Source organism: Cyprinus carpio, chromosome A19, assembly GCF_018340385.1.
Source record: "Cyprinus carpio isolate SPL01 chromosome A19, ASM1834038v1, whole genome shotgun sequence".
NCBI lineage: Eukaryota > Metazoa > Chordata > Actinopteri > Cypriniformes > Cyprinidae > Cyprinus > Cyprinus carpio.
Window position 1 is genome coordinate 21,881,691 of NC_056590.1, and position 15,542 is coordinate 21,897,232.

The 15,542-nt window shown below is 37.8% G+C and overlaps 2 protein-coding genes across 2 annotated transcripts; both read right to left on the reverse strand.

Moving 5' to 3' along the window:
- Window positions 1–3,883: 3,883 nt before the first annotated feature.
- On the reverse strand, window positions 3,884–9,111 carry LOC109091243 (digestive cysteine proteinase 1-like). The gene is made up of 11 exons (XM_042777031.1): window positions 8,990–9,111; window positions 8,697–8,756; window positions 8,525–8,617; window positions 8,246–8,418; window positions 7,908–8,157; window positions 7,621–7,816; window positions 7,016–7,206; window positions 6,817–6,908; window positions 6,553–6,714; window positions 6,113–6,302; window positions 3,884–4,256 (listed from the first exon to the last, which is right to left on the reverse strand). The coding sequence occupies exons 1-11, from the start codon at window positions 9,033–9,035 to the stop codon at window positions 4,069–4,071; spliced, it is 1,641 nt and encodes a 546-aa protein (XP_042632965.1). The 5' UTR covers window positions 9,036–9,111; the 3' UTR covers window positions 3,884–4,068.
- Window positions 9,112–11,358: 2,247 nt separating this feature from the next.
- On the reverse strand, window positions 11,359–15,053 carry LOC109065972 (counting factor associated protein D-like). Its single transcript, XM_042777034.1, has 7 exons — window positions 14,821–15,053; window positions 14,626–14,685; window positions 14,456–14,548; window positions 14,193–14,365; window positions 13,853–14,102; window positions 11,830–12,025; window positions 11,359–11,723 (listed from the first exon to the last, which is right to left on the reverse strand). Exons 1-7 carry the CDS (start codon window positions 14,864–14,866, stop codon window positions 11,591–11,593), a joined length of 951 nt encoding a protein of 316 aa, XP_042632968.1. The 5' UTR covers window positions 14,867–15,053; the 3' UTR covers window positions 11,359–11,590.
- Between the last annotated feature and the right edge of the window lie 489 nt (window positions 15,054–15,542).

The window sequence follows — 15,542 nt, forward strand, 5'->3', positions numbered from 1 at the left end:
AAGCCACTTCTCTCCAAAAAAAAAACATCAGGGCAGATTGATCTTCTGCAGAAAGTATAGTGAATGGACTGCCTGATTGACTGGAGCAAAGTCGTATTCTCCGATGAAGCCCCTTTCCGATTGTTTGGGCATCTGGAAAAAGGCTTGTCCGGAGAAGAAAAGGTGAGCGCTACCATCAGTCCTGTGTCATGCCAACAGTAAAGCACATCTGACACCATTCATGTGTGGGGTTGCTTCTCATCCAAGGGAGTGGGCTCACTCCCAATTCTGCCCAAAAACACAGCCATGAATAAAGAATGGTACCAAAACACCCTCCAACAGCAACTTCTTCCAACAACAGTTTGGTGAAGAACAATGCATTTTCCAGCACGATGGAGCATTTAAAGTGATAACTAAGTGGCTCGGGGACCAGAATGTTGAAATTTTGGGTCCGTGGCCTGGAAACTCCCCAGATCTTTATCCCATTGAGAACTTGTGGTCAATCCTCAAGAGGCGGGTTGACAAACAAAAAACCCACTAATTCTGACAAACTCCAAGAAGTTTATTATGAAAGAATGGGTTGCTATCAGTCAGGATTTGGCCCAGAAGTTGATTGAGAGCATGCCCAGTTCGAATTGCAGAGGTCCTGAAAAAGAAGGGCCAACACTGCAAATACTGACTCTTTGCATAAATGTCATGTAATTGTCGATTAAAGCCTTTGAAACGTATGAAGTGCTTGTAATTATATTTCAGTACATCACAGAAACAACTGAAACAAAGATCTAAAAGCAGTTTAGCAGCAAACTTTTTGAAAACTAATATTTATGTAATTCTCAAAACTTTTGGCCACGTATGTATGTACTGAGTATAGTAAAGTCCTTGGTTGACATTATATGGTATATTTTGACATTTACTTGTTTACTTGCTTGACAAAAGCTGTAGTCCTTATATAGCTTAGATGTTTTTTTTACACATAAATCCAAAGCCAAATGAACCCAAAGGAAATTAGACTTCTTGGTTGACCTACAACTTGTCGTCAAGACTAAACAGCTCTTTAGATTAAGCTTCAGTTCATTGGTCAGTTATAGGCCTGGTTTGTAGTTAAAGAGTAGCCTACGAGAAAATTCAAAGGAAAAAGTGTCTGCTAAATGGCAGGTTACACATGACTCTCCTGCAATAAGTAAAAGATAACGAGGTGATGATGCTCTAGTTGACAGAAATAATACATTAAGAGATAACATTTTATTTCTAACAATTAAATAAATACTGATTCTAAAGTCACATCAAAAGAGTTTTTTTAGCAGCTAAATAAACGCTGTATCGAACCTTGTGAGTCATTGGCAAGATAAATAAATAAAATAAAACGTTAGGATACAGGTGCTTCACATTTCATTTTGTTAATCAGCCACCTCATAATATATAACGATAATAATTTTATACACCTTGGGATTAAGAGCAGGCAAAAGCATGCACATCAATCTCAACTGGGTGCTCAACTAAGAAACAAGTGGAATTTTTTTTTAAAGGGGTCATATGATGCGATTTCAAATTTTCCATTCTCTTTGTAGTGTTACAAGCTCTTGGTGCATAAAGAAGATTTATAAAGTTGCAAAGACTAAAGTCTCAAATCCAAAGAGATATTCTTTATAAAAGTTAAGAGTCAACCACGCCTACCTAAATTGGCTCGTTCTAACACGCCCCCACATGTTTACGTCACTGTGTGGTAAGATTTGCATAACGCCGCCCAAATGTTCACGCAAAGAAATAAAATGTAACTTTTATTCTCTCTGTTGCCGCCGGCACCATGTCGTGGAGATGCTGTGTATTTCGTTGTGAAAGTGAAACTACTTTGTTTGGTCTTCCAAAAGAGGACACAACTAGAAATCAGTGGTAAAGATTTATTTACAACACTGTTCCAGAACAGTTCAACCCAAATATTCAGCGCATTTTATGGAGGACTGTTTCCTGATCCTGGGAGAGTAGACTACAATGCATTAAAGGATTCGATACTGACGATTCAAACGCAAGTTTTAAGCAGTGTAGAGTAGCGCTTGTTGTTTGTCGTTTCTCCAATCACAAATGCAGACATGGTTTTATGTTTAGCGGCACGATGCAACTTAACACATAAAAAGACAGTACTATTGTCATTATAATTCTTAATTATGTCCCCACTGGATGCAACAAATGTTTATAATGGGTTTTTCAATGTTTTCGTCTCGGCGCTCCGGGACACACAGCATCACAGTATAGTAAGGGCCATAACATTTTCATCACATGCTTGAGGTATGCCAATCACAACGCACTGGATAGATGGCCAATCAGAGCACACCTCGCTTTTCAGACCGATGAGCTTTGCAAAAATCTACGTATTCCAGAAAGGCAGGGCATAGAGGCACAACAATAATGTACAGTATGTGAAAAATAATGTGTTTTTTAACATAAACCCATTTCATTACACCAAATACACAAAATAATGTTCTTTTTAGCAACATCATACTACCCCTTTAAATGTAAAGTTGGCAACAAAGCTCCAAAAGTATCAAAAATGTATTTAAAAAAAACTGTTGCAGGGGTGGGTGAGGCTTACGCGAGTGAAAGAGCACTGCTGCGTGCTAAACAGATGGAGCGCAATAGAGTAATGGGGCAATAATTCTGAATAAAATATGCATTCTGCTAAAATATTTGTTGTTGGGCATTAAATGTAACACATGTAGAATTTTAATCCTACATATAAGTTAATATTTATCATAGCAGTAACTGTCAATCAAATGTAAGATGCTAAGTCCTACTATCTCAAATGAGTTAATGTGTGTTCCTATTGTCAGTTAAAATGTAGTCTGATTTCTATTATTTATTTTCATTTTAATTCAGTGGTTGTAAGTTTCAATTTAGTGTTTTAAATGCTTTAAAGAGCAATTTTAGATGGTAATGATTTATTGTTCTACTAATAACCATAACAGGTACAGCTGTCACAAAACCTGAAAGAAAGGCTGCATGGCTACAAACTGCTGATCAACTGAATGGGCAAGTAGCAGCTATGTTAAAATGTTTTCATATATCTTAAAAAAAAAAAAAAAAAAAGGTCATTACATTTTGGCCACAATACATATAGTTGTAGCCTATTTTTAAATTGCAATTTCTCTATACTTTTATTTTTGGACTAATAATAAAGTCAACTAATTGTAGCCAATGTGAGAGAGTCAGTGATAATATCAAAGCGTTCCTATTGGTCAGTGTTAGAGGAGCTCAACTTAGCCTGACAGTCTGCTCCGGACCAGGTTAGTTTCCCAGAATAAGCTGCCACAGTGACTGAGCTTGAGCTATGGTAATTTTGCTTTATAATACCACATCAAGTGAAAATAAGTCAGACTAACTGAAATAAGCCTGGCTTATTTGGTAAACTTGTTTTATGTACAGCCCCCAGGTCATGAAGTCAGTATCTCGCACAGATCTAGATCACTGAACAAATTGCTCTTATTAGGTGATTGTGCTGAAAGATTAATTCCTGAATCCAAGTTTGACTCAGAACAAAATTATTTCAAATATCTTTGTCAAAAGTGTTAGGAACAACAAGAGGGTGAGTAAATAATGACAGGATTTTTGGATTAACTATACTTTTAACCAAAATATTTTTATATATTTATGCATGGTTATTAGGATTTAAATGCTTTTACTCTGTCATGACTGGTGTAACTGTCCGGTACATCTGTGACTGATGTCTTTTAACCTGATGAAATATAAAGATTTTTTTTTTAAGCTGGATGGTTAACACAGTCCTCGGACTTAAAATGAGGAGAACATGAGAATTAATCAGTTGGGGTCCAATGAAACTGTTATATAGGCCTGCTAGTTACTGACCATTGCCTGTGAACAAGTATGAGTGTGTGTGTTACTTTTGCTGCATGATGGAATGCAAGTCTTGACATGATTTTACATTGAACAAGCATTTTGTTATCAAGACTTTCCATTTATTTACATTCCAACTGATATACAATAAAACGGTGATCGGTTGTCCAGCATCTGCAATAAAATTGTTGAAAACAACTCTTCTATTGCCTTGTGTGATTTTTTTTGAAGAATGCAAGTATATTAGGCTAATGTCACGTATATAGCATCAGTGGCCATGCCACAGTTGTTGTCTTTCATGGACATCAGAATATAACCATCATTGCCCCAGTAAGTGGACCAGGAGTTCTTCACTAGCCAATAGGGCTCATTATCCATTATCCCATAACCAACTGCTAGCACAGCATGATCCAAGTCATCAGTCCCGTTTTCTGTGGAAGTAGAAACATAAAACATGACTTGCTGGTTTCAATAGAGAAAAAAAAAAAAGAAAAAAAAAAAGTACTGCATACTTAATATAAAGCAATCTGTAAGACACTGCTGTACTCAAAATAAAATGAGTATGTACTTACAATATGAAATCGAAACAATGTGCATCAAATTTTCACAATTTTATAATAAACAAAATAATATATGAATCCACTATATAAATATAATTTGCCAAAATTTTTGCACATAAAAACATGCTGCAAAATGTTATTTCAGATTTTTATATAATAAAATATCAAAAATAATATATAAAATTACTTTATAATTGAAAAGATATACCTATTTATTGCTGTTATGTGTTTAATATGTACATCAATCAAGCATTACATTATGACCACCTTCCTAATAATGTGTTGATCCCCCTTTTGCTGCCAAAACAGCCCTGACCCATCGAGGCATGGACTCACTAGACCCCTGAAGGTGTGCTGTGGTATCTGGCACCAATATGTTAGCAGCAGATCCTGTAAGTTGCGAGGTGGAGCCTCCATAGATCAGACGTGTTTGTTCAGAACATCCCACAGACGCTCAATTGGATTGAGATCTGGGGAATTTGGAGGCCAAGTCAACACCTTAAACTTCTTGTTGTGCTCCTCAAACCATTCCTGAACCATTTTTGCTTTGTGGCAGGGCGTATTATTCTTTTGAAAGAGGCCACAGCCACCAGGGAATACGGTTTCCATGAAAGGGTGTACATGGTCTGCAACAATGCTTAGGTAGGTGGTACGTGTCAAAGTAACATCCACATGGATGGCAGGACCCACGGTTTCCTAGCAGAACATTGCCCAAAGCATCATACTGCCTCCGCCGGCTTACCTTCTTCCCATAGTGCATCCTGAAGCCATGTGTTCCCCAGTAAAGCGACATTCATGCTCCCAGCCATCCACGTGATGTAAAAGAAAACGTAATTCATCAGACCAGGCCACCTTCTTCCATTGCTCCGTGGTCCAGTTCTGATGCTTACATGCCCACTGTTGGCTCTTTCAGGGGTGAACAGGGGTCAGCATGGGCACCCTGACTGGTCTGTGGCTATGCAGCTCCATACGCAACAAACGTAGATGAACTGTGTATTCTGACACCTTTTCATCAGAACCAGCAATAACGTCTTGAGCTATTTGACCTACGGTAGCTCGTCTGTTGGATCAGACCACACGGGCCAGCCTTCACTCCCCACGTGCATCAATGAGCCTTGGCCACCCATGACCCTGTCGCCGGTTCACCACTGTTCCATCCTTGGACCACTTTTGATAGATACTGACCACTGCAGACCGGGAACACCCCACAAGAGCTGCAGTTTTTATGATGCTCTGACCCAGACTTCTAGCCATCACAATTTGGCCCTGGTCAAACTCGCTCAAATCCTTCCGCTTGCCCATTTTTCCTGCTTCTAACACATCAACTTTGAAAAAATGTTTACTTGTTGCCTAATATATCCCACCCACCAACAGGTGCTGTGATGAAAAGATAATCAGTGTTATTCACTTCACCGGTCTGCGTTCATAACGTTATGCCTGATCGGTTTATATAAATATGTATAGTTATAGTTAATAAACATTATTTCCCAAAATGTTTCCATATGAAAAATGTTAAAGTTTTGTAGATGGAAACCACCTTTTTGGGGGAAATACTATGTATATCTGTAAGATGTATTTAATGATGAGGCAAATTATGCAAAGCAAATATATAATATTGTACATTAAATCTTAGCATGTAGTATGTGGCATAATGATGAGGAAAGGACAGTTTAAGTGTGACATTAGGGTTTAAGTTAGTGAGACAGTATGAATGTGTGAAGACTCACTGCATGCTGGTTCATAGTAGACTCCATTGCTGTAGAAGGCGAAGGAACGATGAGCAGCGTCAATGCTGACTGCTACAGGCCCGAATTTAAAGATAGCAGCCTTCAGGGCCACAATATCACCACTGGTCACATTAGTGTAACTTCTCAATTTTGCCACCATGGAGGACTTGTTGTAATGACACAACCCATTCTGAAACACACACAGTGAGTTTGATTAGTGATCCCTTTTTAACCACCAGTATCTGGCATATCAAAAACTTAATTTCCACTTTCTAGAAAGAAAATTATAATAGGTGGACATTTTCATGCAATCAGAAAATATTGTTTCTGATTATAGATGTCAATTCCAGAACAGTTTTCCAAGTTGGGACCTAAACAATTATTTAAATCAATCATAAACATTTGGGTTAGCTGGAAATGTGTGGTGTATGTACACACACCATGCCCATATATCCTCCATAGCTCTCGGTGGTAGAAATGCCACCATGTTTCATGATCCACTCAAAAGCTCTCCATCCCTCTCCTCCATCACAACCACTGTTCCCAAATCCCCATGTGCAGTCTACCAGCATCTGCTGGGACAATAACGTCAGCTGTCCCGTCTAAAAAAAAAAAAAAAAAAAAAGAGAGAGAGAAAGACAAGGTCTAGTTCAAATCTATGTCAGTGAAGTAACTAGTTCAAATCTATCAGTGTGTAGATTTACCTTCAGGAGAAGTGCTCCCTCTAGTGTTCCAGTGGTGGCAAAGCTCCAGCAGGATCCACACACACCCTGGTCTTTCACTGGTGTCACAGCACCTGAAAATACAGTACAGTATGTCTGTTTATCATCTAAATCGCTAAACATGCATGGAACAATTCTGACTTCACATGCAACCCAACAAATTCGAACAAGATATACAGACCATACAGCCTCCAGTCTACTGAATCAGGGGCGGCTATATAGCGGATTTCAGAGGGAAAAGGCTGAGCGTTTCTGTGAACATGAGTCCTTTTACTTCCTCTCATCATGGCCACCTCTTCCTGTGACCGATCAGCCAGGTGATTGACAGAGAGGGAGAATGAAAGACCAGCTCTATTCATAGAGTGCACATACCTGAGGAAGAACGTATGTGAAAAGAATGACTTCAGACAAGTTTACAGACTGCTTCTCATTATATGATTTTGTATAGTTTATTATGACTCCATGCTCTCATTTATTTCTAGGTAGTTGACAAGACTATGTAAAGTAAAACATTTTTTTTTCTATTTCTTCCAAGGTGGTTTTCTTTCAAATCAAATCTTTCAAATCAAATCAATTTGCTGCTGTGAAGAAAATAAATAAATTATTAATAATAATAATAATATTATTAATAATAATAATAATAATAATAATAATAATAATAATAATAATAATACAGTCCCTCAAACTAATTTTTTATAAAAAATATTTTTGCAATATTATAATTAGGGTCTTTTTTTCCAATTTTAAAATCATCAAATCTCTAGTAATGTTTACATATTTCCTCACCGAATATTATGTATAAAGTTGCGCTCACGCTCCTCATGCTCCTTTTCATTTTCATATCGACGGTCATATTTCTCCTTAAAGTGGCCAAACATACGGTGGGCATGACCTACTGGGGAGGTATGGACAAAGTCTTGGATGGGGTTGGCCAATAAATGATGCTCCAGTCCAGGACCAGGAAAGTCACCACAGGTCATTCCTAAACACAAAAGTGAGCATTTGATTAGATGGTTTGTAAGTGGCAGAAAAATGTCCACTAATTGAATGTGTTATGCATTTATTGTATTTACCTCTAGGTAGTTTGAAAATGTCTGAATCAGTTCGAGGGCTGAAGTCATTGTAGTCGATAAGGTATTTATCATAGTGGGACCCCAAAAGAGTGTTGAAGCCCATCATCTCATAGTGGTGTGGGGTGGCTGGGGAATCATTTCCCTCTGGAGGCGTGACCCACAGACGATACGTGTTCTTCTTATGGCCAACTTGTGTGATGTTTTTCCAGACCTCACACAGAACACCTTCATAATTCTCCATCTTCTCAAACTGCAAAACAAACAACTTCATAAACATCTTAGTCTTGTTGCTTTGGTTTGTTTCACAGAAGATAGTAAGTCATACAGGTAGTACATACTTCAAAGCCCTGCAGATCAGGCAGTGCGGTCTGTGGAAGTATTGGACCCTCCTTGGTACCATTAAGCTGGAAACACTTCAAAGTATTGAATTCAGTCTCAGTGGTGACTGGTGTGATCTTGTAAATGGCACCATAATCCAAGTCATTTCCAATCAAAAAAGTGCACACTGTACCTATAGACAGCAGCAATTAGGAAAACAGAATGCATAAACTGAATACAGCTTATCAACATACAAACAGGTTTAAATACGGACTTTTTATTATTTGATGATCACGGACCATGATAATAGTCGATTCGACTTCTGTTCCCCTTGAGGTCGTACCAAGCTTCAAATGGCTCCTTTATCTCAGCATAAGGCAAAGAAAGCAGGCCTACATTAAAGAGGGATATGCATCTTTAGAAAGAAGTGTACTGTACTGAGACATACTGTGTACGTAGATAAAAATGTACCTTTAACATGATACAACTTTCCAAAATCAGGAGCTGTTCTGCCACCAACTGATGTGGCATCTGGGGAAGAAAACAGATATCAATTTTTTTTTCTAGGTAATACATAAACATAATAAATACACTACGAATGCAAAACTTAACATACTCCCTAAAAATCTTATCGCATTCATCATCAACAAGTTTAATGTTAAAACATCACAGGAAATGTGTCTCAGCCGTTAAATCAAGAGATTAATTATCACACACTTTTGTGTTTTCTTCCTGTTTTCTCTTTTACATAGACAACACTTTACCTGCAGCACGCACCAGCAGCACGATCCCAGCTAGAAGAAGCCACATCGTGTAATCTAAAGAAAACAGTCAGACATTCACAGGAGATTTTAATAAGCTCTCGTTCGTCTGGGAAAAAAAAAATTTAAGAGCAGAAAAAAAAAACTTTAAGAGCAGAGCTTTAATATGAGTGTTTACGCCAATGACGACGCACGATAGAAGAAGGGTCCAATAAAAAACACGGGAAGGAGGGACTGAATTAAAGTCAAATGACAAGTGTGTAAATTGCCGCCACATGACTGACATGTAGTCAGTTACTTTATCTACAAATTGATGCATTTCTTACAGATTTCTGCTCATTCAAAATCGGATACAGATGAAGTAGCACTGTAAGATTACATTTGTTTGAATGCATTATTGCGAAAGCGATCGTGTGTGAATGTGCTGTAAGATATTCAGTAAATGGAAAAGACAAACTCCTTGAGAACTAGCCTATAACTTCCCGCTCGGGTATTGCCGTCATTATAACCTTCTGATTGTAATGAGAGATCCATCTGTATCAAGCTATAGCTAAATAACAAATAAATAAATAAATAAAGTTAAATACATAAATGTGAAATCATATATTACTATTATATTCTGCACAATGTCTGTAATTTTATTTATAGGCCTACACAAAGTCTATATATATATATAAAATATCAGACCTTATTCATTTTTTTTTTTTTTTTTTTTTTTATTATTCTATGAACACTTAAGCAAACAGTGTGGTTTTAATCAGTAGTTTAATTTCATTTAAAGTCTGACCAGCAAAGTCACCATGGGCCCTATACAAACAGACTAAAAGCTATACATTAAAATGTATATATTTTGACAAAATAATTTAATCAAATGTAAGGATTCAAATGATGATTTAGAAAAGGAAATTACCACTATTCTCATAAGGCAACAGTTTAAAAGTGCATACCAGTTAACATATTTATGCACTATTCTATTTAGTTTTGTAGTATAGTGTAAAACTGAAAATTCCAAAAAGAAAAAGTGCACTTTTAATTAACCAAAAACTGTTGCAACTTGTACTAACTTCAGCACATTATTCAGTCTAATTAAAGGATAGTTCACCCCCAAAAAAATGAAAATTCTGTCATTAATTACTCATCCTCATATTGCTCCAAACCTGTAAGATCTTCATTCATCTTTGGAACACAAATAAAGATATTTTTGATGAAATCCGAGAGCTTTCTGACCCTGCATAGACAGCAAGGCAACTTACACGTTCAAAGCCCGGAAAGGTAGTAAGGACATTGTTAAAATAGCCCGTGTGAAATCAGTGGTTCAACCATAATGTTATGAAGCTCTGAAAATACTTTTAGTGCACAAAGAAAATAAAAATAATGACTTCATTCAACAATTTCTTCTCTTCGTGTCAGTCACCTCCATGCTTTCACAAGAGTACCACGACGCATGCATGTGGTGCTGCTGATGCAGGAGCAGATGTGTTCCATTCGTGACAGCTGAGCTAAAAAATAAAGATGGCATCTAAAAGTTGAGGTTGATGGTCAGTTTGTAATGTATGTTTTTGATCAACTTTTTTTTTACTTTTGATGTCATTTCTAGCAAGAAATTTGTAGTAATTAAATATTCACTCACTTGCTCTATTTTGTTGTAAATCATTAAACTTCATGCACAAACGCTGCCTGCAAAATCATTGCCTGATAGAGCAGCGAGGCAACAAGTCAGCTGTCTAAGCTTTTGGATGCAGCCTAGGTCTTCAGACTCACTTAGGCATGTGTTGAATCCTCAAGAATAAAATCCTCAAGGTTTTATTTTGCCATTATATTGGTGAAATGCTGTAAAATTTTGGCCACGAAAATGTTGTAAAAAAATTATTCAAATGTCTAGTGAGGCCAGTCCACATTGCATTCCTATACGCATGTTAAACTAACAGCAAATACAGATATGGAGTTGGCAGCATTGTGAACAGTGCAGCTCTGATATGCTGAAAACAGAATAAAAAATAAGCTGACAAAAATAAGCAGCTTCACTCAGAAACACACAGAGCAACAGGCTATACTGTATAGTTATATCACTGGAGTTGGAAATATTGTTATTATGAGTTCTGAGCATATGAATGTCAATGTGAAGTTTTATTTACAAGTGGGAAACTCTGATTGCAAGATAATACACACGTTGCCAAGTTGGAAGTTAGAAATTAATCATTGTCATCATTTTGAATTTAGATTTCAGGTATTTGGGTTTATTATTCACAATATAATTATTTTGCTTTGATTAGGCTACATCTGTGTTTTTACCAGCTTTAATGTGTGACATGTTGTTGTAATAATGAATGCCCAATTTTACTGTCCTAAATCACATAAATTTTCACTACTCACAGATTTCAAAATTGTTTTATTGAGTTTTTGTCTGCTGAAACCAGTAACATGAGATCATAGCAATAGCAAATAACAACAATCCAATGATCCAATCAATTTCCGATGGACAAAATCAAGTCCCAACCAAAATAGTTGGCAATAGGGAAGAAAAGACGCTTTCAACTTCTGTTTTATGCACATTTTAAAATTTGCGCAGATTTGTTACATTTTCATGACATACTAATATTTTTTTTAAACATCCTTTTCCCGATCTCGAATCAGTACACCTCCTGTCATCCTGGCCAACTCTGCTTCTGACCAATCAGAGAAGTTATTGATACCGAGACTGTATGTAAGGCCAGCTCTGTTCATAGAGTGCACATACCTGAGGAGGAAGAGGATGTAAAAAAGAAAGCATGCATATCTTAAATTAGACAAGTTCACATATTGTTTACTACTAATACATTGCAATATTTGTTGTTTTTCCTCACCGGAGAGAATGTATAAAGTAGTTCTCACGCTCCTCATGCTCCTTCTCACTTTCATACTGACGATTAAACTTCTCCTTAAAGGGGCCAAACAGACGGTGGGCGTGGCTAACAGGGGAGGTGTTGACATAGTCTTGAATGGGGTTGGCCAATATTTGATGCTCCTCAACAGGATCAGGAAACTCTCCCCAGGTCATTCCTAAACACATAATACCTCAGTGAATCTCTGATTGGGTGATCTGTAAAGTGTAAAAGAAGCAGACAAAGGCTTGGGACACACTAGATGATTTTCAAATCGATTTTAAAACCATGGGAGACCACAGAAATGAAGACAGTTTCAACTAATTTTAAGCCTTATAATCCTCTTAACGTGAACACTAGATGATTTGGCCAGACCGCGGGACCACACACTTGTTGATTGTAGGAACGATTTCACAGTAACACAAAATCTCACAGAGACTTGGGAGATCAAACGTGACTCAAGAAGAAAGCCAAATGTAGGACTATCGATGCTGTTAGCTAGTTCTTCTGGCGCATGTTTTGTTGTACAACAAAAAACAAAATAGAAAAAAAAAAGAATATGGGTGATGTTCTTTCTCAGTACTCTACTTTCGTGGCATGTTTGTGGCTGCCAAGTTTCAGCTATAGAATCACACAACATCCAGTAGGTGACTCGGCTTGCTCACTCTCATTGGCTATCACGTTAGAGCAGGGGTGCCCAACCCTGCTCCTGGCGATCGACTGTCCTGCATTGTTTAGCTTCAACCCTAATCAAACACACCTGCCTTTAATTTAAGTGAGCCTGAAGACCTTAATTAGTTGCTTCAGGTGTGTTTGATTAGGGTTGGAGCTGAACTTTGCAGGACAGTCGATCGCCAGGAGCAGGGTTGGGCACCCCTACGTTAGAGGCAGCGTGATCAAGAGTCATAAATATCAAACATGTTTGATATTTACGATTTGGGTTTGGGGATGCTCCATCTCGATCAGGAGCAGTTAAATACATGTAACGTAATTTGTGACAAGCCTCAAATCAGGGGTGCAACTATCCAGTGTTAGGGGGGTATGCAGCAAAAAATTTTGGTCATGTATTGTGCATGCTACCTTATATTTACCAGTTGTTATTTTACTTAAATACAATTGAGATATGGCATGCATGGGATTGGTACCATAGGGTTTAACCAAAATCTAAATGTAGATATCAGCAACATTATTTTGCAGTAAGTTAGTAAACACTTGTCAGTCAACATTAATATTTGCAAGCCTCCAAGTTTGGTAGCAAATCTATGCATGATTCCACGGTAAACCAGAGATATTAAAGTTGCTTTCCAGATTCTTGTTATTTATTGTAAATGCTACCTTATATTTTTTCAGTTTTCAGCTCAGCAACCTCGGTTTTGCATATTCTAAGCTAGTTACATATTCTGTCTGCTACATTCCCAGTGTTAGCAAACGCTAGCTTGTCTGTTAACATGAATAACGTATTTGCAAGCCTCAAAGCATAGACGTCACATTTTAAATCCTACCTGTTGCCTTTCACCATCCACTTATTTAGCTGCTGTTGCATCCCCTGACATGCCATCTCCTTTTCCCTCTTTCTTTTTCTATTTTTAGCCCCCGATAGCTTTTTTGCTTTATCCGTCTTTTTCGAGTTTCAACAACAACTCACTAACGTTACTGCTGCTCACTCAGCGCTCACGGCGCCCCGCCCACTCGCGATATTACCCTTCTATGTCAAAATTATATGATGGAATCTTATGAGGGCACCGGCGCCTACTCTAGCCTGTTAGTCCTCTAAAATTTATATAACTTTTTTTATATATAACTTTTATATAAATTTATATAACTTTTATTATTTAAAAAAAAATTAACCATCGCTTTGGCGCCCCCCATGGTGCGGCGCATATAGCGCATACCCACTTTTTGCGCCACATTTTGGGGGTTCAAATCAGCTTAAAATCTGCCTTAAAATCTTGAAGTGTGTGTGGTCAGCCAAAAGCATTTCACTGAATGTTTGTTTTCCAGTTACCTCCAGGTGGTATGAAAATGTCAGACTCAGTTTGTGGGCTGAAGTCACTGTAGTCAATAGTGTATTTGTCATTGTGGGACTCCAAAAGAGTGTTGTAGCCCACCATCTCAAAGCGGTGTGGGGTGGCTGGGGAATCAATTCCCTCTGGACGTGTGACCCACAGACGATACGTGTTCTTCTTATGGCCAGCCTGTGTGACTTTTTTCCAGACCTCACACAGAACACCTTCATAATTCTCCATCTTTTCAAACTGCAATAGAAGAAAGTCATTTAGGTTTGAACAACATGATTTCATGACATTTTCATTTTTATGTGCACTGGGCCTTTAAGTAGTACATACTTCAAAGCCCTGCAGATCAGGCAGTGGTGCCTGTGGACGTATTGGATTCTCCTTGGTACCGTTAAGCTGGAAAAACTTAGTAGCTTGGATTTCTGTTTCAGTGGTGACTGGTGTGATCTTGTAAATGGCACCATAGTCCAAGTCATTTCCAATCAGATAGGTACGCACTTTGCCTGTATAGACAGCGTCAATGATGAGAAACTACATACAAAATCTATTTTGATTTCAATACTGTGTGACTTTATCTTGAGAAGATCACTGACCATTACGATAGTCGATTCGACTTCTGTTCCCCTCAAGGTCGTACCAAGCTTCAAACGGTTCTTTTATCTCAGCACGTGGCAGAGAGAGCTCACCTACATAAAAGGTATATGCAACTGTAAAATGACCTGTCCTGTACTGAGATGTACTGTATGTAATTAGACAACAATACCTCTGACATGATACATCTTTCCAAAATCGGGAACTGTTCTGCCGCCGACTGGTGTGGCATCTTAGGAAGAAAATAAAGAGAAATTACACAATTCATTTAATCAACTTCTTTCTAACTGAAACACATAGCGAAATATACTTCTGCGTTTTCTTCCTGTTGTGTGTTGTTTTCTCTTTTACTTAGACAACACTTTACCTGCATCACACACCAGCAGCACGATCCCAGCTAGAAGAAGCCACATAGTATAATCTAAAGAAACCAGTCAGACATTCACTATTAATAAGGTCTCATTTGTCTGGAAAAAAGTCCCAAAACAAAACAATAAAATTAAGAAGAGGTCTAATGTTAGTGTTTGTACCAGCAACCAAACATGACAGAAGTATATAACACACTTAGCGTCATATGGCATAAGGTCCATCAGGGGGTGGACAAATATTTATTGAACCAGGACAAGGTCTATGTTTGATAACACTCAGCAGATTGCAAGGGTGATCATTTGTGGGACCGCTGTAATCAGTCTACCACCCCCCCTGCTTGTGACGCCCCTGAGCAAACGCGATGTTAATATGTAGCCATGCTTTTAAAAGTACTCCAATGCTGGCATTATTGGTTGAAATATGCAAAAGCCATTAGAACTTATAAAAATTAAAATAACTTTAAACTACCGGAATAATCTCAGGGAACAAAAGAAGAACCTGATTTTACCAAGTACAACATGTTCCTGGATCAACATCTTGGTTGACCCTGGAGCAACACTGTAATTAACCAATCAGACTTGAAGAACCAGTTTATAGTTTTTTTGTGAAGTTTAAGATTACAATCCATGTTTGGTGTTTGAACATCAGTGTCATTCATCTATAATTTCCCTTTGATTTTAGGGAATAGTAATGGTTAAGGTTAGGTTTAGGTGTAGGGAT

Excerpts from the sequence above, each read along its gene's own strand:
- LOC109091243 (XM_042777031.1), bottom strand. The coding sequence starts at position 9,035 with ATGTGGCTTCTTCTAGCTGGGATCGTGCTGCTGGTGCGTGCTGCAG. Across the intron at positions 8,618-8,696 it reads AAAGTTGTATCATGTTAAAG|GCCTGCTTTCTTTGCCTTAT; the intron begins GTACATTTTTAT and ends TCTTTAATGTAG. Across the intron at positions 8,158-8,245 it reads CTGATCTGCAGGGCTTTGAA|TTTGAGAAGATGGAGAATTA; the intron begins GTATGTACTACC and ends TTTGTTTTGCAG.
- LOC109065972 (XM_042777034.1), bottom strand. The coding sequence starts at position 14,866 with ATGTGGCTTCTTCTAGCTGGGATCGTGCTGCTGGTGTGTGATGCAG. Across the intron at positions 14,549-14,625 it reads AAAGATGTATCATGTCAGAG|GTGAGCTCTCTCTGCCACGT; the intron begins GTATTGTTGTCT and ends CCTTTTATGTAG. Across the intron at positions 14,103-14,192 it reads CTGATCTGCAGGGCTTTGAA|TTTGAAAAGATGGAGAATTA; the intron begins GTATGTACTACT and ends CTTCTATTGCAG.